General features: G+C 53.2%; 6 protein-coding genes across 6 annotated transcripts; 5 read left to right on the plus strand and 1 right to left on the minus strand.

Moving 5' to 3' along the window:
• Positions 1 to 801: 801 nt before the first annotated feature.
• BBA_07922 (amidase protein) lies at positions 802 to 2,605 on the plus strand (the record flags this gene model as incomplete). The annotated part of the gene is made up of 3 exons (XM_008603019.1): positions 802 to 839; positions 900 to 2,283; positions 2,345 to 2,605. 3 exons carry the CDS (start codon positions 802 to 804, stop codon positions 2,603 to 2,605), a joined length of 1,683 nt encoding a protein of 560 aa, XP_008601241.1.
• Positions 2,606 to 2,972: 367 nt separating this feature from the next.
• BBA_07923 (methyltransferase domain-containing protein) lies at positions 2,973 to 4,034 on the plus strand (the record flags this gene model as incomplete). The annotated part of the gene is made up of 3 exons (XM_008603020.1): positions 2,973 to 3,008; positions 3,088 to 3,190; positions 3,475 to 4,034. The coding sequence occupies 3 exons, from the start codon at positions 2,973 to 2,975 to the stop codon at positions 4,032 to 4,034; spliced, it is 699 nt and encodes a 232-aa protein (XP_008601242.1).
• A 436-nt stretch (positions 4,035 to 4,470) lies between these two features.
• Positions 4,471 to 5,437, plus strand: BBA_07924 (zinc ion binding protein; the record flags this gene model as incomplete). The annotated part of the gene is made up of 2 exons (XM_008603021.1): positions 4,471 to 4,648; positions 4,731 to 5,437. The coding sequence occupies 2 exons, from the start codon at positions 4,471 to 4,473 to the stop codon at positions 5,435 to 5,437; spliced, it is 885 nt and encodes a 294-aa protein (XP_008601243.1).
• Positions 5,438 to 9,140: 3,703 nt separating this feature from the next.
• BBA_07925 (putative histidine kinase HHK6p) lies at positions 9,141 to 13,280 on the plus strand (the record flags this gene model as incomplete). The annotated part of the gene is made up of 1 exon (XM_008603022.1): positions 9,141 to 13,280. One exon carries the CDS (start codon positions 9,141 to 9,143, stop codon positions 13,278 to 13,280), a length of 4,140 nt encoding a protein of 1,379 aa, XP_008601244.1.
• Positions 13,281 to 14,315: 1,035 nt separating this feature from the next.
• On the minus strand, positions 14,316 to 16,105 carry BBA_07926 (NADPH oxidase; the record flags this gene model as incomplete). The annotated part of the gene is made up of 3 exons (XM_008603023.1): positions 14,316 to 14,392; positions 14,458 to 15,941; positions 15,993 to 16,105. 3 exons carry the CDS (start codon positions 16,103 to 16,105, stop codon positions 14,316 to 14,318), a joined length of 1,674 nt encoding a protein of 557 aa, XP_008601245.1.
• Positions 16,106 to 19,088: 2,983 nt separating this feature from the next.
• BBA_07927 (C2 domain-containing protein) lies at positions 19,089 to 22,760 on the plus strand (the record flags this gene model as incomplete). Its single annotated transcript, XM_008603024.1, has 1 exon — positions 19,089 to 22,760. The coding sequence occupies one exon, from the start codon at positions 19,089 to 19,091 to the stop codon at positions 22,758 to 22,760; it is 3,672 nt and encodes a 1,223-aa protein (XP_008601246.1).
• Between the last annotated feature and the right edge of the window lie 151 nt (positions 22,761 to 22,911).

Below are 22,911 nucleotides of genomic sequence, written 5' to 3' on the forward strand. Positions count from 1 at the left end.
CACTCTTATAGCAATCGAGCCGGCTGAAGTAGACGACACGACCGCACAAGATGCATGACCAACAGATCTCCAGAGTTGCGCAAAATTAAAAGGCATTGATACAGTCTGTTGCAGGGTAGTACAAGGGACCTCGGAGACAGCATCGAAACCAGGGCTGCATAAACATTTGAAGCTCCAGCGTAAAGCTCGGCGTAGCTGTCCAATACAATCCGAACCTGGCGTGCGCAACCAGACAAATCAGAAATCAAGGCACTGCCGAATGACTGCATGAACAGGATCGATCACGGAAAAATAGTGGCGTTCAAAGGAATTCGTCCTGCCGTCTCGGCTAGGTTAGCACGCAGTTTACTAAATACGCTGATTGGCCTGCCATCGGCCTTGAAACAAAACCCCCAAAGCCCCAGAATCACCCCGCCGTGCCCGCCACCTTCAGCGCCCCGTTTCCCCAACTGGTCCCTAAAATCTTCCACTCACAGCGCGGTGGCGCTTGCGGGGTAGCAGCTGACAGGTGCCGGTTCGGTGGTTATTAGTGACGGCTTCACAGGCTCGGAGCACCCCGCCAAACCCGCGCGTCCCAGAGCGAGACCAACTTTCTTAGCAGCATCCTCCATGAGGCAAGTTGTCGGGTCGGCAGAATACCTTATCTGGATCACCCAAAATCTCGTGACCCAAGCCGGACATATTTTATGACCATCTAAACTGACTTAAAATCTCCTTCGGTCTATGTTTGAAATACCTTCTTCTTATCTCTTCTTCCAAGGTTGACAGCAGTCCATTGCGCTAGAGATAGCCCCTCTTATGATGACCTTGATGGACTACCTCCAGCACAGGCGTGACTGGTATGTCTGCCGCTTCACGAACTCTGTTTTCTCCCGCTCTAACGTTTGGTAAACCCATAGCCGCACCAAGCAAGAAGAACGGGCCACCCGGATCCGCGCCCTCCAGTCCTATCATGGCCCTTTCAGCGTCCTAGACAAGGACATTGTCAACAAGCCAATCCAGGCACTGGTCAAAGAGGTTCACCAAGATCCCAGCAAAGCCACGCAGATCCTCAAAACCTATGGCAAGGTCGCCCTCAAGGCTCAAGAAAAGACCAACTGTGTTACAGAAATTCTCCTCGACTCGGCTGAGAAGTGGGTGACGGATTGCTCAATCAACCTCAAGGGTCCCTTGGCTGGGATCCCCGTCAGCTTAAAGGACACGGTAGACGTCACTGGCTATGACAGCACCGTCGGATACAGCCGTTTTGTCGGCATGAAGAGCGCCGACGGCCCTACCGCGCGCATACTAAAGGACGCCGGCGCCGTGCCCTACGTCAAGACCAACGTTCCCATCACTCTCCTCAGCTTCGAGTCCGCCAACGATGTCTGGGGCACATCCACGAACCCTTACAACAAAAACTATACACCCGGCGGTTCCACTGGTGGTGAAGGCGCGCTGCTGGCGCTCGGCGGCAGGATCGGTGTCGGCAGTGATGTTGCCGGCAGTGTCCGCTGCCCCGCGCACTTTTCTGGCATCTACTCTCTCAAGTGCTCGACCGGCCGCTGGATGAAGCTGGGCACGCGCACCAGCATGCCCGGCCAGGATGGCATACCTGCCGTGTACAGCCCCATGGCCCGCACTCTCAACGATCTCACGTACTTTACGCGCTCCGTTATCCAGATGAAGCCTTGGGAATATGACTACTCTGTCCACCCCATTCCGTGGAGATCTGACGTTGAAGAAGCCTACTCGGAAAAGAAGCAGCTCCGTGTGGGGGTCATGCGCACTGATGGTGTCGTTGACCCTAGCCCTGCTTGCGCTCGCGCTCTCGAGATGACAGTTAGAGCTCTCCGTGTCGAGGGCCATGAAATCATAGACAACATTACGCCTCCCGAGCCCTACGAGGCTCTGCAGATTGCTTCACAGTTGCTCGACGCCGATGGTGTCCAGACGGCCATGTCATTTTTTCGCACCGGCGAGGGCAACGATCGCGGCGTAGCTCAGATGCGATTCTACTTTAACCTCCCCCGCGTCTTTAAATATGTGCACTATCTCTGGGTCCGACATGTCCGCCGTGATCCTGTCTGGGCCGGTATCCTCCGCAACTGGCACCCCAAAACAACCTACCAGTACTGGCAGCTGATTGCCAAGCGCGAGGCATACAAGCGCAGATGGTTTGACTTTTGGGAGGAAAAGGGCTTTGACTTTATCGTCGCTCCTCCGAATGCCACCCCTGCTGTTCCTCACGGCGGCATGCACGACGCTTGCAGCAGTTGCGGCTACACATTCCTCTTCAACCTGGTTCGTTTCTCCATGATGCAAAGCATAATCGAAAGTGCAATTTTTTGCTAATAATCATCAGCTTGATTACACTGCTGGTGTACTTCCTGTAACGCACGTTGACAAGGAAAAGGACCAGTTGCCCAAGGGCTTCAACGTCTGCAGCCTCAACGGCGTGGCCCGCGGCGCATACAGACACTACAACGCCGATGACATGCACGGTCTTCCCGTCGGCGTTCAGGTGATTGGAAGCAGACTGGAGGAAGAAAAAGTGCTTACCTTGATGAAGAGAGTAGAGGATGCGCTTGGCGACGACAAGTTCAAGCTGCTGGAGCTAGACTAAGACAGCAGCGTTGAGCACCCAATTTGACCACTGAACGATATCGTGGCCAATACAGCCACAACTATAACCTCTTTGCATCGTAGCAGAATCCTTGACACATTCAATTTGTGGACTCCGGACTCTGTGACGTAAATCGACAAGTCGGTAGAAAATTCGCGCCTGGGAATCCTGGACCTATGGCTAGAGAGGCTCCGATCTCGGCGACTGGCAAGTTCGATGGCGCATTATATAGTAAGCTATAACAGCGCTTTCCTCCTGTGCATCTGCGCGAAACCAGTGCCAGACGTTGTTTCATTAAGATATCCCAAAGGTCCCATTTCAATATACCAGTTTATTCTCACTATTTGATTGAATTTTGTTGACAGAAATGGCTGAGCAAGGCAAGGATCATTGGCATTCTGGTGTAAGTGACACGCCGAGGGCTTTCAACCCCGCAAATACCAACCAACCAACCTCTTTTCTAACTTTGACGGTCATGCCAGGACTACCAGCACTCGGCATCATTCGTACCCAAGTTGGCGGGCAAGGTGACTCAATGGCTTGATTTACAAAAAGACGATGTTGTACTAGATATTGGCTGCGGCGGTAAGTTTCAATAGCGGGCGACTCTACGAGCGGATATGAGGGAGCTAATTTACGTCCTTTCTCATAACCATACGACCAGATGGCATCTTGAACCTAGAGTTTGCCAAGGTGCTGTCCCAAGGCAAAGGAACCATTCACGGCATCGACAGCTCAGTAGCCATGATCGACGCCGCCAAAGATTTGTGCAAAGAGCACCGCAACGCGACCTTTGAAGGCATGCATCATCACAACCCCCCCCCCCGGAGCCATCACTCAAGGCGAGTAGCTGACAAAATCACCGCCAGTCCTCGACGCAACCAAGATGCAGAGCAAGCCCGAGCTGCAAAGAGCAACATTCACCAAGGACTTTTCCAACGCCGCCATGCATTGGATCCTGCGCCCCGCCGCCGCGCGCCAGCCCTTTTTCGCCGCCGTCCACGCCGCGCTGGCGCCCGGCGGCGTCTTCGCCTTTGAGATGGGCGGCCTCGGCAACGTCAAGGAGATGGCGGCCGCGCTGCTGGTGGCGTGCGCGCGGCGCGCGCCGGGCGGGCTCTCGGCCGTCGTCGACCAGCACTACCCGTGGTTCTTCCCCGACGAGGCGTGGGCGACGGCGGCGCTCGAGGGGGCCGGGTTCCGCGTAGACCGCGTGGAGCGCGAGTGGCGCCCGACGAAGGCGGATAAGGGGGGCGTGGAGGGATGGATCAGGCTGTTTGGGAGCATGATTCTGGAGAGCGTGCCAGAGGGCGAGCAGCGGGAGGATGCGGTGAGGGAGGCGGCGGAGGCGCTGCGGGTGGTGTGTGATGATGGGGACGGAGGGGAGATGATTTCGTATGTTCGTCTGAGAGCGCTGGCGACCAAGGTATGATGGTATTGCAAAACCGTCGCAGTTAGACGTGTATGAGCTTTCTTGGCATTCACCTCATGTTCTTGTCTGGTGCGAATTCGTGATGCTAGGTCGGCGGCATCTTGTTCAGCCTTGCGATGCGTCGTTTTTTCGAGCTTGTGAACGACATTAGCATGATGAAAGTTGATAGAAGAATCATCTGATAGACATGTTGATTTGTCAACCATTTCTTGGTAGGCAACGGGACTGATGTGTCGTGTTAGCCGCCCGGTGTATCAATGCTGAGCCACCTTCTTGTCCTTCCATCGTGCCGTAGAGGTGGTGGTTAAAGGACGCACAACTGCAAAAACACCTGACAATACAAAAGCCGACGCAGCATGTCATGACATTGGCTCTCCGCTGCTTCTTTCCTCATCACATCATCCTATTACATTCATGAGAGGCCCAGACGAGAATCATGCCGCCGCGAGAGAAACTGATTGGATCGGTTGTGCACCTGACGCGCCTGCCGCGCGCCGACGAGGCGCTGCGAATGCTCCAACACATCATTTCGGCCGTGCTGCCGATTATGCGTAACCACCGGTGGCGGGTAGGCAAGCTGGCCGAGTTTTACCCAGACGAAGATGATCTGTTAGGTACGTTTACAGTCTCCATCTTGTTAACTGTTGCCCCTTTTGAGCGTCATGTCACTGACACGTTTCTGCGGGAGTAATTCAGGCCTGAATGTCAGCGCCGGGCGGGAGATTTTCCTGCGGCTGCGCTATCACAACGACAAGGCCAGGTTAGCAAGGTTCGACCAGGTGCTTGACACGATGCTGCATGAGCTATGCCATAACGATATCGGCCCCCACAACGCCGCCTTTCACGCGCTGTGGGATAAGCTGCGTGATGAGCACATGACACTGTCGCTGGGCGACTCCATCAGCGTGTCGCTCGGCGGTAGTGGGTTTTCGTCAGAGGCTGCGGCGGCAGAGCGCGAACGAGACCTGGTCTTGCCCGGCAGAAGAGGCGCCGTCGGTGGTCATGGTGGTGGTCATCTGCACGGAGGGCGCAGGACGGTGACGCTGGGAGGGCGACGCGGGGAGACTGAGTGGGCGGGGCGCAGGAGGAGAGTGCTCGAGGGCTGCGGCGCCATCGGGCTCAACGAGGCGCAACTCAGGAACATCTGGGAAGGGGTGAGGCGCAACGGGTTCCGGACGACGGCGGTGGAGGCGATTGCGCTGGCGCTCGAGGATCTCAGGGACGAGGGGCGTAGGCCGACACGCATACGCAGGCTTCTAATCGAGGATACTGCGCCGACTAGAAATGGGAGTGGGAGTGGGAGTGGGCGTGGACGCCGCGACGTGGAATGGGCGTGTCCAGTGTGCACGCTGCTTAACCCGACAAGCCAGTTGTATTGCGATGTGTGCGGTACTCACGTGTAGCGGTGAGGTATTGGTGATGTGACCAAGGAAAGAGGACGACTGTTGAGAATCTCACTAACATGTATAATAGAGGGCCATTATAGAGAAAGGATAACCTGCATAGCGGCGATTTGTGTACCTTGCCAATTTGTTTATGAATGTTGAAATTCGGGCACGGGAGATTGGGCTCGTATTTGAGTTGTGATAATTTTAAATGGGTGCAATAAGTCGGCAATAAAATCCCAAAGAGTGCTGAATCCTGATCGCTTGTGCAGGACGGATCGGCCAGTTTGAGTGGAGATGCTGTCGGTAGCGAGAATTAAGGCATATCTTTGACCTGTGCTCACAAATTCACAATAGACTGCGGTCAGCATCCTTGCCTGACAGGCAAGCAAGGGTGGCAGGCTTTTAGACATGCGTAGTCATTCAGATGGGGTTTGCCGCCCATGCATTTGTAAAACCTGCATTTTACTAGGCGGTGTTTCTCCCGCTCGAGACTCGAGTTGCCTGACGGACTAAATAAGGCTGGCGCGCATGGTTTGGTGCATTGTATAATATCTGTCGATGGTTGTGTGGGTGGCTATCGGGCAGCCAAGTCATGGCAATTCTTTCTTCAACGGGTCAGCCATTAAATATTTATTTGGTTGGATAGAATGGTATGACTGCTCATTTTGCTTGAAAGTTTGTGAGTTTGATGCTTCTTTGCTGGCTCGGCTGCGTACGCAGCGTATCGTCAGAGGCCTAGGGTGTGAATAGCAGGCGGGCACGGAATTCGGAAAAAAAAAGGCGGAAATTAGGTTTGAACGGGAAATCTGGCCGCGACGTCGGTAGGGAGGGTTTTGAGGCAAGGGGCCCGTCTCGAGGGCTAGGCTTTGGAGGGGAAGCAGAAAGGTTCCGAGATGCGGATGTGAGGCGAGGTCGCGATATTTGCATGGCGCAAATGGGAGACCATCGGGAGGCCAATGACGGCAAAGGGGAACAAAATCAAGGTTGCCGTTTCAGGACGGGTGCATGGCTGCTGCAGTGGTGGCGATGTGGTGGCGACGATGTGGTGTTGAAGCACCATGAGGTAGGTGGTAAATAGTCGCAAGCAAGGTAGCAGGTACCTAAGGTACCTACCTTAGGTATCGAGAAAGTTGATTAGTAACAAGGGCTCGGAGACAAAGGATGTCCCATCTGACATGTTTGAAACCCGTCTCTTTGATTCGCTGGTTCCGCGTCTTGAAAGCTCGCCATGCTACTCATTGTTTGTGATTCATCTTAAAATTCCCTTCTTCTTTAATAGTTCTTTTGATCTCTCTTTGACGGCAACCGGGTGCGACGCTACCAGGACCGGAGCCCACAACATGTTCTGGACCAGGCCGGACCCAGTTGGACAAGGGGCGCAAAAAACAAGGAAGGGGCCCGAGAAAAAGCTTGGAACGGCGGTCGGGAGGGCACGCGGCGGTCGGGAGGGCACGCAGCTGTCGGGGCCTGGTGCGTGTCACTGTGTTGCAACCCGCTTGGATGGTGTCTCACATGAGGGTTGTTGATCCCGGTCGAGGTCAAGTCGAGTAATTCGTAGTCGACAAGTTGTTGATGTTCATCAAGTGGCAGAAAGATGAGCATCAGTGTCGCATGTATAATTAGACTCATACGTATAAATAGATGAATAAGATGAGGCAGGCAGAAAGAGGCGCATCTAATTGTGCTTGAGGGGCGTTATTAATAGTATAATAGGGGTCCATTATAGGCACTCGGCCATTTGAATGGCACGAATGGGCAGTGAACACTGAAGGCTACCTATATGCCGTGCGGCGACCCGCTGACGAATCGCTGTGGGCATGGACTGGGCGGTGGTGGCTTGCTTCTGTAACTGCGCATCAGACCATTCTCGCAGCACCTGCAAACAAGGCAACGAGGTTGAAGAAAATGAAGAAAAATTAGAGAAAAAAAAAAGAAACAAAGAAAAAAGCAGGGGACCAAAAGAACAAATTTCCAGACAAGCGAGGTATCTGCAGCACCTCGCCCTGGTAGCCAAATGGTACAAGAGTGTTCAGCTCCAAAGAGGGTCCTGCAGAGGCGACGTCGATCACCGGAGTAGGAGCCGCTGGGGCTCGGGAGAGGAGGGCCCAGAACGAACCAGGTCCCCTGCCTGCCTGTAGGTGGGCACTCGACACCAAAGAGTCAACAATGACAAGTTTTGATAGTCAAGAGTCAAGACTCGACAGTGACAGTCAACAGACAGATTCGAGAACTCACACATTCCCACACTGCTCCGCTTCACTGGAAATAGCGCGATGTGGCAGTGTGGCACGCTGGGTGGACTGCTGTCAGGCGGCTTGGGCTTCCGCTAACGCGCTGAATTTGTACAAGTTGCAGGCTGTGTCTAAACGGGTACGGAGTACCGAGTACCTAGCAATATATTCGTAGGCAGACGGTGTACGGTAAATCTGGGTAGCCGACTGGAAAGCTGTTCTGCATTAAGCGGCAGCAATTAAAGTGCATATGCCAATAAATCCTTTGTTGAAACGAATAATAGAACAGAAATAATAATTAAAAGCCAACGGCCAGGAGGAATACCGGTATCTGTACCTAACTACCTAGGTACCTACGGTATTTAGATAGGTACCTAGGTAGGTAGAAACAGCCCATCACTGTTCGCTTAGTGACCCAGTTTACCAGTCGAGGCCCCGCCACCCATGCAGTTTCCAGTTTCCAGTTTCCACTCAAAATTCCCTGTTTTATACACCCAAAACGCACCTATTTTGTACTTGCCTACCACCTAACTAACTATTGCTACCTTGCTACATCAGTATTAAACTTAAGGTAGTACTGTCGACTGATTCTATTATTCCCTGACCCTGCTTTGCCGCCTGCCTACCTCAAGCCTCTTGATCATAGTTCCAGCCAAAATATCCACCCTCCTGCCGCCGCTTCGTTCTTGTGATTCCAGTTACTGCACCCGTCTATCCGTAACCGTAATCCATACCGCTTTCATAATATCTACATCCAGAATCCAGCCTTGCACCCGTCCAGGATCCAGACCAAAGCCTAGCCTCTTGCTGTCAAACTAGCCAACTCTTGCACGCACCTCTCCCCATCGCCTTTTCACACCTTCTCTCCTTCATGACTGTAACTCTGGTCTAATGCTTATTCCAAACAAGCTCGATTTCAACATCCCCACCCCCCACCTCTTCATCGCCCATACTCACCCTCGCCCTCTCCTTCTCTTCTTTCCCGTTTGTCCGCCATCCCGCCCCCAACGTCTATCCCGCTACTTCACCTTGTCCGACCGTGACTGTGACTCTCCAATAACCAAGTAATCCAATTATTGCTTGTCTCGTCTCGACTCGTCTTCGCATCACCGGCATTTATTGCAACCGACCTCGACCACCACCACTCGTCGTCGCTTTCATCGCACTATCCATCACGGAAGCACGCCGCACGCCGCACACGATCCGATCCCACCCACATCGGTAGTTGCCTGTACCTTAGACCTGTTCGCGACGTTGCGCAACCCTCCCAGAAACTCTCTCCTGCCGACCAAGACCAACAGACATGTTTCGACTGCTGCCTCCAACTTGCTAGCTTGGATCTCTGCTGGCCTGGCGCATGCCATTTTTACATTGCACCGGCCCGGCACCCCTACCCTCCAATCTTGGGTGACCCCAGCGTACTTGCATCACCAGCTTTCTCAACACCACGGGCCATGGGCGCGTCCGCGCAGCCTGAACCCGCCGACATGGCCGCTTCCGACTCTCTCCATCTCACCGACATTCTCACAAATACCGCCTCGGCAATCGCTGCCACCGATGCTGCCTCGCTGGCACCCGCACATGTCGTCCCCGAAACTGAAACCGACCATGTCGCCGTCGACTCCAACCTTAAATCGAATACCACCGCCATTCATGCCCACGCCGTCAGCAATGGCCGTGCTGGTAGTCCTCAATCGCTTGGAGGCGGACGCTTCTTTCGTGATCCCCTCGGTATGCCTGTCCAACATAGTCGCTCTCAGTCCCAGAGCCCGTTTCGTCTCGCCATGCCCACCATCTCCCCAGCCCAGCTGTCCTTTTCCGCCATGCAGTACTTGCCCGTCCCCGTCATCGTTCTCAACAGTCTCAAGACCGTCGTCCTCGCCAACGAGGCCATGGGCAGAATGATGGGCATTATAACCAACGACACGGACGATGACGACACTTCCCTCACCATCGATCGCCTCCGCGGCCAGACCCTCTCCCAGGTCGGTATCGACATGCTGCAGGATGGCAAGCCCGTTTGGATCACCTGGGAGACCTTCTTCGACACCTTGGTTCACGAAATCGGCGCCCATCCGCCTGCTTCTGGCCAAGACCAGCTGTCCGCTACCGCTACTGCCGGTGACGCTACTCCCACCATCAACGGTCCCGTGAGCCCTTGTAAACAACGCCGTGGCTCTCCCACCAAGCCCGCCCAGGACGCTATAGTCGAAGTCATCATTTCTAGAAAGGGCTTGCATAAGACTACCTTTGACAGTCGCTACAAGTCCAAGGAGTCGGAATTCCATGCCTTTGCCAAAATGATTGTCACCGTTTGGGAAGTCGAGAACAAACAAGTTTACTTTACTCTTACCTTTACCAACACCCAGTCCACACCCTCGACCCCCGTCAACAACAAAAAGAGCGTTGCCAAGTCAAGCGTTCTCGAAGCCGCCGAGCGAAAATCCATCAACAACTCCAACCCCTCCTCCGTCGCCTCCAGTCGGGACCCGAGCTCCCCAGCTCTCAACACACCTAGCGTCCTCACCATGTCTACCAGTCCTTTCCCCCCCATGGGCCCGCCCTCCATTGCAGCACACTCACCATCTAGTACACCCTCTGTTCTGCAAAAGATCATTCGCATGAAGGATGCGCTCCTGGACAATACTCATATACCTATACTAGCCATGTGGAAGGATGGTAGTGTTACATTTCCCAACAAGGCTGCTCGTCTATTGCTTCCACACGACGCTGATCTCGACTCGTCATCTGACGGCTTCGATTTGCTCAAAAACTGGGAAGTCTGGACTGAGGACTTTGCAAGAAGGCTAGAGCTCGACGAACACCCCCTTTCAATTCTTCTCAAGACAGGCACGCCCTTTGACAGCTTTCGTGTTGGTGTCTTTGACTCGCAAGGCAAGCGCATAGTATATGACCTACTCGGCGAAGCCATCACCGACGAAAAGTCGGGTGAATGCGTTGCCGGCGTCATCACTTTCCGAGACGTTACCGTAATGGCGGAAGAAATCTCACTCATCAAGGAGCGCGATGAGGAGCGCTTCAAGATTATTTGCGACACCATGCCTCAGCTGGTTTGGACTGCTACCGCCCAGGGACTGCACGATTTCTTCAACACTCGGTGGTACACGTATACTGGGCTGGCCCCTGAGCAGTGTCTTGGCCCGGCATGGGAGACTTGTTTTCACCCAGACGACAAGGTCGAGGCTCTATCAAGGTGGCGCAGATCTCTCGAAACGGGAGACCCCTACGTCATGGAATCCCGTTGCCGCAACAAAGAAGGTGAGTGGCGATGGTTCCTGGGGCGGGCACTCGCCGTGCGAAATCCAGAGACGGGAGAAATTGAAAAATGGTTTGGCACCTATACCGATGTCCACGAAAGTATCGAGACGAAGCTGGCAGCCAAACAAACACGCCAGCAGCTCCTCAGCGTCCTTGCACACTCTCGTGTCACCATTTTCACCGTTGATCCCAGTCGCCGCGTGACAATGCTCGAGGGAGCTTTGATCTGGTACACCACGTACGAGGACACGGAGAAGGGCCGTTGGTTCATTGGTGAGGACATGTACACCGTCTTTAATAGGCTTACCGAGCAAATGCCTGAGGGGGAACGACCGGACTGGCTCAATTCCATTGAAGAAATCCTTGAGGGGAACCGTTCAGAAGATATCAAAGAGCATGGCCTTGATGACCGCTGGTATCGCACGCGCTTTCTTCCCATGTACGGCAAGAGGCCGCAGAATGGGAAGCGAGCCAACGTCGAAGGTGTCATTGGCGTCGTCATGGATGTTACCGAGCTAAAGGATAGCGAGGAAGCCCTTCGCGAACAATCGCGCGCCAAGCATAGGGCCATTGCAAATGAAGCCGCGGCCAACGAAGCCAATCGGCTCAAGAGCCAGTTCTTGGCAAACATGTCGCACGAAATCCGAACTCCCATCACCGGCGTCCTTGGTATGGCCGAGCTTCTTGGCGACATGTGTCTGGACGAAGAGCAGCGCGACTATGTTGACAATATTCAAAGCTCCGCGACATCTCTGCTGACAGTCATCAACGATATTCTCGACTTTTCCAAGGTGGAATCCGGACGACTCGATATCGAGGAAGTTCAATTTTCGCTATCCATCATTCTAAAAGAAGTTGTGCGCATGCTAAAATTTGCAGTCGAACGCAAGAACCTCGATTTCCAGTCCAACATTGGCGACGACATTGAAAACGACCTAGCCGTCATTGGAGATCCTGGTCGCGTGCGCCAAATCATCACCAACCTGCTTACAAACAGTATCAAGTTTACAAGCCAGGGCTATGTCCGATTCTCAGTGGTAAAAGAAAAGGAGACGGCAGACTCCATCATCGTAAAGTTCGTCATTGAAGACACTGGGATCGGTATCCAGGAAGACGTCCGTCGAAAACTTTTTCAGCCCTTTAGCCAAGGAGATGCTTCGACTGCCCGCAGATTCGGTGGAACCGGTCTTGGCCTCACCATCTGCAAAAACCTCCTCGACTTGATGCGTGGCGAGATCACGCTCGAGTCGACAGTGGGAAGTGGTACGACGGCAACCTTTTGGATTCCTTTCCATAAGCCTCAGCGGCGCAACGCACAGAATGTCGCCGCCGGTTCTATTCCCGACCGCCTGCAGTCGGACCTAAGCATATCTTGCAACAGCTCAGAATTTGAAAACGCCATGGCTGCTACGCCTGCAGCCTCTGATGGTTCTGGACTCTCTGAACTTCGTCGTCGCTACTCTGTGCGGTCATCTCAGAGTGTCGAGCAGGATCTTCCCCGATCTGAACGAGCTGCGTTTCACATTCTTGTCGTCGAAGATAATGCAGTAAACCAAAAGATCGCAACGCGCACGATACGAAAACTCGGCTTTCAAGTAACTGCGGCATGGAACGGCAGAGAGGCTCTGGAGTATGTGCTCGGAGCGAGTGAGGGCCGAAACGTCAAGCCCGACATCATTCTCATGGATGTTCAGATGCCAATCATTGATGGCTACAAGTGCACGCATTTAATGCGGCATCACCGTCCGTACAAGGGTCTCATCCACAATGTTCCCATTGTTGCCATGACTGCCTCTGCCATCCAAGGCGACCGGGAAAAGTGCAAGAGAGCTGGCATGGATGACTATCTGGCCAAGCCGGTGACAATGTCCATACTGGAGCGCATGCTGATTCGCTGGTGCGTATCGCGACGCCGAGAGAGCAGTGTCGCTGACCGCGCGGTGTCTGACTGTTCTGAGCTGAGCGAACATTGCGATGCGTCTAGCATCCCCCACATCGCTGTCGGGAATAACGCCACCGTTTCACAAAATAGCCTCGATTATGGCAATGAAACGCAAGATGACTCGACAGGTGGTCCGGTCACACCGACACCGGCCACCGCCAATGGCCGTGACGAACTGTCGCCCTTTGACTCGCCGTCCTTGGTGAACATGCCACCACGGGTCCCGCGTCCCGAACGAGACGCCGAGTTCTCCAGCATGCTGCAGGAGACGAAGCTCATTGATGCCGCAGGTGGACCGGCATCCAACTTGCGCAGCAATAGCTATCAAGAACAGGGCTCTGGCGAGGCGCTGACGGAAGCCAACGTCACCAAGCTTGATATAGAAAACAAGCAACCTCACAGCTAGCGGCCAACATCAAAGGACACCACATCCCCAAAAAGTGTTGATGACTTTTACCCTCCTGTAAAAGTATACGAAAGCGACGATGAGCGGTTTAGTTTTTTTTTTCATTTCTGGCTACGTTTTTTTTTTCATTGGAAAAGTGGTTGTTTGGGTGATTCCTTTTCTAACAGGCGCAATACCACTTTGCTCCCGAGTATCTGGGTACAGATATACAGACACATGGGTCTTATTGGGCGATATAATATTCGTTGGATAATCGCCGGGAATGGCCGAGATAAATCCTTCTTCAAGTCCCTTGGCATTGTTTCCTCTTTCCATGACACTTTACTTGTGGGCGAGAACTTCTGGCACAGATGTTGTTTCACTTTTGTCCTTTCTGCCTGCACAGCAGCCCTCTCGTGTGATAGGGCCCACTACTAACTTTGCCGTTGCGGGGAATCGGATTACTATGCTCCTTTTATTCTCAAAGTCTGCCATTTTGCAGTTATTGTTACAAAGGGAGATTTTTTCTTCGGAGAGGAAAACATCTTTATTTAGAATGTGGGATTATTGGGCATAGGTAGGGAAAAACTTGGACATAACATGGTGGTGATGGGCTTTTGATAGTTACACACAGGCTACTTATTACAGAGACGAGCAAGGATTGGAATGATTCGAGATGGTCGGCGTGCTGTCTACAATGTACCTGACTCATTGTAATGCGAATACAACGAAAGAAATAGAAGAACATGATTCATTCAAGAAAATAGTGAAACTTGATTATTTTTAATCCAATCCAAAGTACTCGGAAAGGCGGAAATGTACCAGTTCTTGACTGGTTGCGACCTGACTCGGGATGTATAATGCGAGGACGATGCTGACACACCGTTACGTTTACTTTTGAATGAAACAATTTCAAGCAGGCCTCGGGCCAATAAATGCACACGTATCAAGAACAGTAAAAAATTAAAAAGAAAAATGGCGATAACCCATCAAACCCCGTTTCCATACAATAAACCCAAATACTCCCGTCTATCTGACTTGTACAAGTGTAGTTGTTTAGAAGTGTTCCTTCCAGAAACGGAACTGGACCTCGCGAGCCGTAGCGCTCTTGCAAGCAGATTTGATGTCGCGAGCTAAAGACGTCGTATTAGTACAACAAAAGATTTGATGTGTTGCGTCAAGAGCGTCAAAAACTTACCAGCTGCCGAGGGACCGCAAAAGTAGACACCGACGGTAGAGCGCATGCTGCCCTCCAGGCCGTTAATGTAGGAGCGGTCGAGGATGCCGTCGCGCATCGTGGTGAAGAGGCGGCGAAAGTCCGGACGGCCAAACTGAGTGCGGGCCTTGAGCTCGGTGAGGGGATCGGCGTTGGCGCCCACGCTGTTGAGAACAATATTCTGCGTCGTGTCCATGTCGAGCTTCTGTGTCAGGTATGTGTGGATCTTGAGGAACTCGACGCCGTTGCTGCCGGGCAGGCGCGCGGCCTCGTTGGACTGCTCCTCGAGCGAGGACAGCAGCGTCTGGAACCACTCAAAGGAGCCCGTGTCCTTGCAGACCCAGATGAACTCGACACGACGAAGACGCGTAGGCGGGTTGGGAGAGTTGCGTAGGTGCCAGATGTTCTTGAGGATCGAGGCCCACGGCGTGACACCGATACCGGTGCCTATGAGAACGGCAATTTCATTCTCAAACACGTCCTCGGCAGGCGCTCCATATGGGCCGTCGATGCGGAGCCCAGGCATCTGCTGGCCGTTTTGCAGGGCGACTTCGTACATGCCCATGGGGTCCACGCCGTCATACAGCTTCGCTTGGGCGTTACCGGCACCGAGAGCATCACCGAGAGCCTGGGTAAAGTCACCGACTTGGCGGACGTGGATGGATACGTACGGATCGAATGGGCACGAGGTAATGGTAAAGGGATGCCACTGGTACTTGGAGATGGAAGGGATCTGGAGGAAGAGCCACTGCCCAGCCTTGTATCGGAAGGAAGGCTTGTTGAACTGAATCTCAACGACATCGTACGGGTGGCGAACAACTCGAGCGATCTTGGTCTCGCGACGTGCGCGAATCTCGCGGTACAGACGCTCCATAAGGTAGAAACCGCCAGTCCAGAGCTCCCATCGCCAGCCGAGATAACCGATGCAATGTGTCCAGTATTGCTCCCCCGCAAATGGCGAAAAGGCGTCGACAGAGTCGCGAACAAAGCAGCCGGTGGTGTGAGTGTAAAGTGCCAAGAAGAAAGGAATAAACAGATGGTGCGTGTACCAAAACGTCTCAAAGGACTGTTGACGAATACGCGAGTGGGCTGTGGTGTACATGAACAGCATGCAAAGCAGCATGACGTGTCCAGTGATGCCACCAGGTTGAGCGTAATGGATCTGGACAGCAGAGACGGGTCGGATCTGGGTCTTCTCGACATTGTAAAAGTTGACGTAGTGAGCGGCGACATGCGCAATGGTGAATATTAAGAGGGAGTAGGCGAGTTGTCGGTGAAGCCATATATTTTCGTCAAGTGGCAGGAATCGAAGTTTGGGACGGACCCATCGCATGATTGTGCGACAAACAGGGAGCAGAATGAGCATTCCGTCGACACTCAGGACGAGACCAGCACCGCGAGAGATCCAAACCGAGAATTTTAGAGAGTTGAGACCGGCGAGTCGCTCATCTGCGGCTTGCTTCCACCTAGTCGTTGTGTGAACATCAGTTATGAATACGTTGGTTAACGAGACTTACCATCCGTAGGCGAAGATGGCCCAGTGAAATGTCCAGAAAAGAACATGAAATGTGAGTTTTCGAGCAGTAAATTGCTTTAGAAAGAGCTCGCGATAACCTAATTGACCAGCCATGTTGAGGTAGAGAATTAGTTGATCATAAGGATGATGAGAGGTGTTGTGTCGACCGGCGACAATACTGCTGGGACGACGACTTGATCGAGGGTATTGGCTCGGCACGTATAAAACCGAGTCTTGATGCAAAAGAATGAAAATGCTGTCGCTCAAAGGCCCAAACTACAAGGAAACCGGAAACGAAAGGCAGAATTAGATGTAGTGGGAAGAAGACAAGTCAATCTGAGCCAGCAGGAGGATGAATGAAAGGAAGAGACACTGTCGGCCCCAGGTCAGAAGTTGAGACGGAAGAAAGAAAAAGAAATGGGACGAGAAGAGAGGAAGCGATATGGGCCGAGTTAAGGTGATAAATGCTGGGGGTAGCAGAGCAAGGTAGGGAACTTGTGCTCAACAACGGGGCGAGGCTATCCAGGATGTGTCGCAGAGTCAAGGAAAACCAGATCCGGTCTTGTTGATGCAGGACCAGTGCTTCAATTCATTCGGATAAGTGAGCTCCCAAAGCCTTTGAAACCAAGGCCTCGGTGAAGGCTTGAACTGTCAGCGGCGGCGATGTCCTGGCGTAAAGAAGGTGCAAAATGATGGCGGACAATTTTCGTCTCAGGATTTAGGATGAGAACAAGGTAAAGTTTGAGCCCACGGAATCAGACTACAGAGGTTGCGACGAAGGGGGCCGCAAATATGCGACGCAGAGCGTGAGAGAAGCAGTTGGAGAATGCGGGTGTTTCGAATATGCCTAGGGTGTATTGGGATAGCAACGTCGCTATGCAGAGTGAAGGCTGCAAAAATCGGAAATCGGGGAGGAATCGAGTCGAGAAAGATTGCAAGAGGTCTGCGCGTGAGCAAAAAGCGTCTATTGTGTAAGAAGCAAAAGAGACAAGACACGGTCGTGCGGCTGGGCAACGACTTGTACTATCGAGTTGACGAACTCCAACGGCAGTGGGAGGAACAATCCCCGCTAGAGGGTCCATTTCAACCCTGGGGCAGGAACAAAGCCAATGCTAAATGGGGGGACAATCGAGACTGCTCGTGCTCTCAGTGGCTGCATAAATTTGGCATTGAGCGGGCCCGGCGCTTAGAGATTCGAATGTGGCCAAAGAGCGACGGCTGTGGCTGCAGTGTGACGGAACTAATGTCTGGGTTGAGGACGGGGTGGACGTGTGTGGGTTCGGCAGACCAGAAATCACAAAGCATGACCCGCGACAGGCAGAAGAAAGGTGGACGGGTCATGGTGATGATGGTGCAAAATGGTGTGACCAAGAAAAAATGATGCTATCGAGAGAGTCTTGGTCTTAGTATTGCACATTCTAGCATAAACCGCCAAGCGTTTGCAGCAGGACTGGTGGCTGGCAGCTGGCAGTTAGCTGAGCGGTGAGGTGGGATTACGGCAGAAATTACCTTTGCCCGTTTGCATCGTCGACCACCATAGCTCAAGCTAATTTTCTTTCCAATCTTGACCAGCCGTTGTCCAGCTAGCCTCTTTCCATTCATCACATTATGATTCGACGCCGGCTCACATTCCTTCATCCCTTGACAGCGCCATTGACCCTCGCGCGTTCAACCCCGCCAAAGTGCTCGACGCAGCGTGTTTCAGCCGCATCGGAGACGGCAATGAACATGCTCCTGCACGGAATACATCTCATTCACCCTTGCTACGTCTGATCATCCGTTCCTCAGCTGCCTTCATCACCCTCTGGAAGCGGCCGCAATATATCCGATGCCAGATCGTCTAATGTATAGAGGCGCAGCTGTTTGCTGGGCAAGAAGTCCCATCATGTTGTCATACCTGGCTTACCTCTGTGAGCTGATGCAGACTCGCACGACAGAGTCCGCGTGGCTCCCAGCCAAGAGACTGGTGGCGGCCGCTGAGCGCTTAAATTGAGGTTGTCGGCCACCAATCTTTCTCCAACTACAGCATGCATGCGCAGTGATGGGTCACCGCTGACAAGCCTCGTAAGAATACAAAAAAATAGAACACGCCGTTTGAGGCCGAAGTGCATCGCATCTACGGCCGGTCGCATACAGACAAACAGGCACTTCATGCAGGTCCTGACAGCCGTAGCCGTCCAAAGGAGCGGCATATGGATGTTTTGGAATCCTGCTGATGCACAGTACCCGAACGAGGTCACCAAACGAGTTGCAACGTCAGTGCAAGGACCATATTTGTTTGCAAAATCTATCCGCAGCGGGCGGCGTCCGAAATTTTTGGGGTCATCCGGTCATCTCGCAAGCTCCATCAGTGCTATTATGACAAGTTGTGATAGAAGCATGGCCATTGAGCGCCAAATCTCAATTAATCTGCCACAATAGATCGTCATCCGACAATGTTCCGGTAGGGTCACACTGCGCCGGCACTTTCAGCCATGTGCGCTGCGCCTCTTGCAATCTGACACAGAGTCTACATACGGAGTACTGGTAGGGACAACAACATACTGACAGGCTAGGCAAATATTACTAATAAGTACCTAGGCACGGGAGAGCCGAGCTGGCCGGTGGCTGGCTGTCGGCGAAGAGAGGCCTGACCCGTTCGCGGCCCCGCTGATCTAGGAAACGTTGGCCGACAATGGAAGGATCGGAAACGTGAATATCTCGCTGCCAAGGAAACAATACCAAAAAGTCGAACCATGGTAAAACCAGAGAATAAGGGCAATTGCCGGAACATGTCGTAGATGATTAGTCTGTTATTAAAGACAGTTGCGCATAGTCTGCGAGACATTCGCTCACCTTTCGCTGCCTGGTGTGGCTGTGCCAAGGCGACGCCATCTTGGTGACGTACCAATGGGCAGCGGCTGCACAGCCAGCTTTTCTTCATCGGCAAATTAAACTTGTGCTCAAGCTTCATGACCTGAACTGCTACTTCGTTGCTGTCCAGAACTATTCGCATGTCGCAGTTTTGGTGCCACGGTTCAGCTCTCAACAACCTCGCTGTGGCCCATGAGATCCATTAAGCTTCCCCCACGTCCCCCCAGCACTTTGACCTCGCAACATGTCCGGCACCAATTCCGCCGACGATGTGCGCCGCTACCAAGAACCCTACAGCGGCCACAGACCCGTTCCGACCATCTCCAGATATCGCGAGGAGCTGGCATTGCGGCAGCAGGAAGCCATGGAGCATCATGAGACGCCAGCGCCAGCTGCCGACGAAGGCCTCGCCGAGCTGCGTCCCAGCCGGTCGGCGCTGCCTACAGGCCCACGACCTTCTTCAGGCTTGAGCATACGAAGCGCGCTCAGCGACAGGGCCAGCCGCAAGAGCAGATCCCGCAGCCGCGACAAAGACGAACACCCACAGGAGCTCCCCATGATCGACACGTCCCAGACAGACCCAGCCCTGACCGATCCACGCCAACGTCGCAAAGAGCTAGGGACCAAGGGCAAGGAAAAACGAAGGCAGCGAGCCGAACGCGAAGTCACGGACCCTGTTACGCATCAGACCATTATAATTCAAGATTTTGACGACGACGCTCTCGAAAACGTGACATTTAACGATGCTGCCACGCTTGCCCCGAGAAAATCCATGTCCTCTTCACGCGACGAGCCGAACAGCCCCAAGAAACCCACCGACGTGGCTGCCCTGCATCAGGAGTTTCCCGTTCCCGACTTTGGAGGCTTGCGAGATGAGATTGAGCACATCAGCCGTCAAGGCGCCACGGTCGGCGTTTTTGGCGCCGCCATTATTCTGGTCGCCTCATACGAGATATACAAGCTGCTTCCTGCCTCGACGAAACAGGGCAGCATTCCTTGGCTTCTGTTTTATGGCGGCTTCTTTTTAATGGCATATCTTGCCATTTTCGTTCGAGACTATAGCTCCAGACAAACCCGACAGCTTTTCGAGGACGAGATCTGGCATGCGCATCGCGAAAAGATGAAGACCGACGCGGACAAGAGCACGCACGAGCGAACCGTTTGGCTAAACTCTGTGCTGCGTACATTATGGCCCATTATTAATCCAGATCTCTTTGCGAGCTTCACCGATATTCTCGAAGATGTCATGCAGGCCTCTATTCCCAAAATCGTCCGCATGGTCAGCATCGAAGATATTGGCCAGGGCAGCGAGCCTCTGCGTATTCTCGGCATCCGATGGCTGCCGAGTGGTGCCACCTCGGAGACGCTCCGCCCCAAAGACGGCTCCGTCAAGGATGAAAGTATCAAAGCCAAAGAGAAGGATGCTGCAGCCAGTAATCCTTTCGGCCCTCACGTCATGGATGACGAAGAAGGGTCTTTTGTCAACTTGGAGATTTCATTCGCTTACCGAACTCGGGCAAGCTCGAGAATGGCAAAGCATAGTAATAACGACCTTCATCTTTTCGTGGCATTCTATCTGCCAGGAAATATCAAGATTCCTGTCTGGGTCAACCTACACGGCATTATCGGCACCATCAGAGCCCGACTCCAGCTTATTGCCGACCCGCCGTTTATCTCTCTTTGTACCGTGACGCTTATGGGCCAGCCAAAGGTGGCCATGAGCTGTGTACCTTTGGTTCAGCGGGGACTGAACATCATGGATGTCCCGCTGATTAGCAATTTTGTGCAGGCGGCAGTCGACGCTGCCGTGGCACAGTATGTTGCACCCAAGAGCTTAACTATTGATCTGCAAAAGATTCTGGTTGGCGAAGACTTCAAGAAGAACACCTTGGCCAAAGGCATTTTGATGGTGACCATCAAGCGAGGCTACGATTTCAAGATGGGCGACGCAGCCATTCCCTTTTTCAGAGAAGGTGGCTCGGATCCTTACGTCTCTGTCGGCTGGGCAAAGTTTGGCAAGGTGGTGTGGAGCAGCCGCATCATGTACAAAGAAATGTCTCCTTGTTGGGACGAGACGTGCTTTGTTCTGGTGACACCAGAAGAGTTGAACATTGACGAGCGTCTTCGCGTCCAGCTGTGGGACTCGGACCGATTTACTGCGGACGATGACCTAGGCCGCATTGAAGTCAGCTTGAAAGAGATTATGGAGAACCCAGAGTCCAACGGCAAGATGTCTGATCGTGCCGACGGATTCAGAGCGCTCAAGTCTGGCGACAATATGCCAGGCAAATTAGAATGGAGTGTCGGGTACTTTCCCAAGACTAAGATTCTCGACAGCCAGTTTCAGCTACAAACGCGAGATCCACGCGTCCGAAATATGGAACAGCTCAATAAAAAGGTTCAGCGCACATGTGAGCGCAAGCTACGCGAAGCTATGCTCAAAGACACTACGCTGGAGCGCCATGAGGAAGATTTGGAGAAGAAGCGCGTGCTCGAATTCAAGACGGAACACGATGAAATGATCATTTCTGCACCGCCTCCGGAAGAATATCCCAGTGGTCTTCTGAGCATTCAGATCCATAACCTGACTGGTCTCGAAGTTAAGAAGCTTAGCAAAGAGCCCAAGGCCAAGTTTGGCAGTGCCAGCGACGACGAGGAGGAGACTGGCGAGGGCTTGCCTTCTTCTTACTGCACCATTCTCATTAATCATCGCAAGACTTTCAAGTCTCGTGTCAAGCCTCAAAACAGCAAACCGTTCTTCAATGCAGGCTGCGAACGCTTTATTAGAGATTGGCGCGACTGCGAGGTCTATGTGTCTGTTCGCGACGCTCGTCTTCATGAAGATGACCCCCTTCTGGGAATCGTGCACCTTCCTCTAGCGCAGGTCTTTAAACAACGCTCCCAGGTTATGGGATGGTGGCCCATCTCTGGCGGCATCGGCAATGGTCGCATCCGCATTTCTTTGGTGTGGCGCAGTGTGTCGCTCCAAGCACCTCGGAACCTGCTCGGCTGGCAGTATGGCACGCTGGATATTCGCCACAAGGCTATTGGCACGGGTGTGCCAGAGGAGTTGCGTAGTTGCAAACTTCGCCTACAGACTAACATCAGCACTGGAAAGATGTATTCCTCTGCCACAGAAGACGGGCACGCTGTCTGGGCAACAAAATCGAGCAAGCACGTAGCTCTGGCTCTGCATCAGCGATATAGCAGCTGTTTCTCTATTACGTTTGTAGATGGCCGACGTCTGCTGGGTGACCGCATTGCGGCGTTTTGCGTGCTGTGGCTCAAGGACATACCAGATGAGGAGGAGCAGGAGATTGACCTGCCAATCTGGAAAGGCGACTACAAGCGCGCCATTTCCAACTGCATGGAGACGTGCGGCGATAAGCTAGGGACGCTCAAGCTCCGTTTGACGCTGTGGGCTGGCATGGGCAGCGCGCACACGAGCTGGGCCAGCGGCAGCGAGCATCTGCGGCAAGTGGTGGAGGTGATTGACACGGCGCGCGACATTCTTCAGACGGATGACCTCGAAAAGGAAACGGGCATCGTGGACGCGGACAACAACGGCGACCAGGACGGGGACTCTTCCGACGACGAGGGCGCGGACAATGACGCAGAGACCGAGGACGCCAAGAGCCAGCACCATGGCCGGCGTGGGCGTAAAGGAAGTTCGCCGGGCAGGGACGCGGTGCTGCCTGACGGCAGCATTTCGGATAAGCAGAGTATGCTGGATCAGGTGCGCGACTACAAGAAAAAGGCCAAGACGCTGCACCGTCAGCATCGGGGCATCATGCAGTGGAAGATTCCGCGCACGGCGAAATGGGTCAAGAACAAGCTGGGCAGGGTGGAGGACGGGGTATCGGGCTTGTTTGAGCACGAGGTGAAGCAAAAGGCGGATATCGAGACGGAAGTTTAATGGTCTCGCGGTGATGTCGAGACTGTTTCATGACATGCACGACTTTTTGTTTGCTTCAAATTTTAAGGTGTCAATTGTATATATAAAGGGGGCAGATTAAGCCTAGTCACCGACGGTGTACCTATGGCAAATGGAAGAAGACGAGAAGCGT

Source organism: Beauveria bassiana (genome assembly GCF_000280675.1).
Source record: "Beauveria bassiana ARSEF 2860 unplaced genomic scaffold BBA_S00029, whole genome shotgun sequence".
Lineage (NCBI taxonomy): Eukaryota > Fungi > Ascomycota > Sordariomycetes > Hypocreales > Cordycipitaceae > Beauveria > Beauveria bassiana.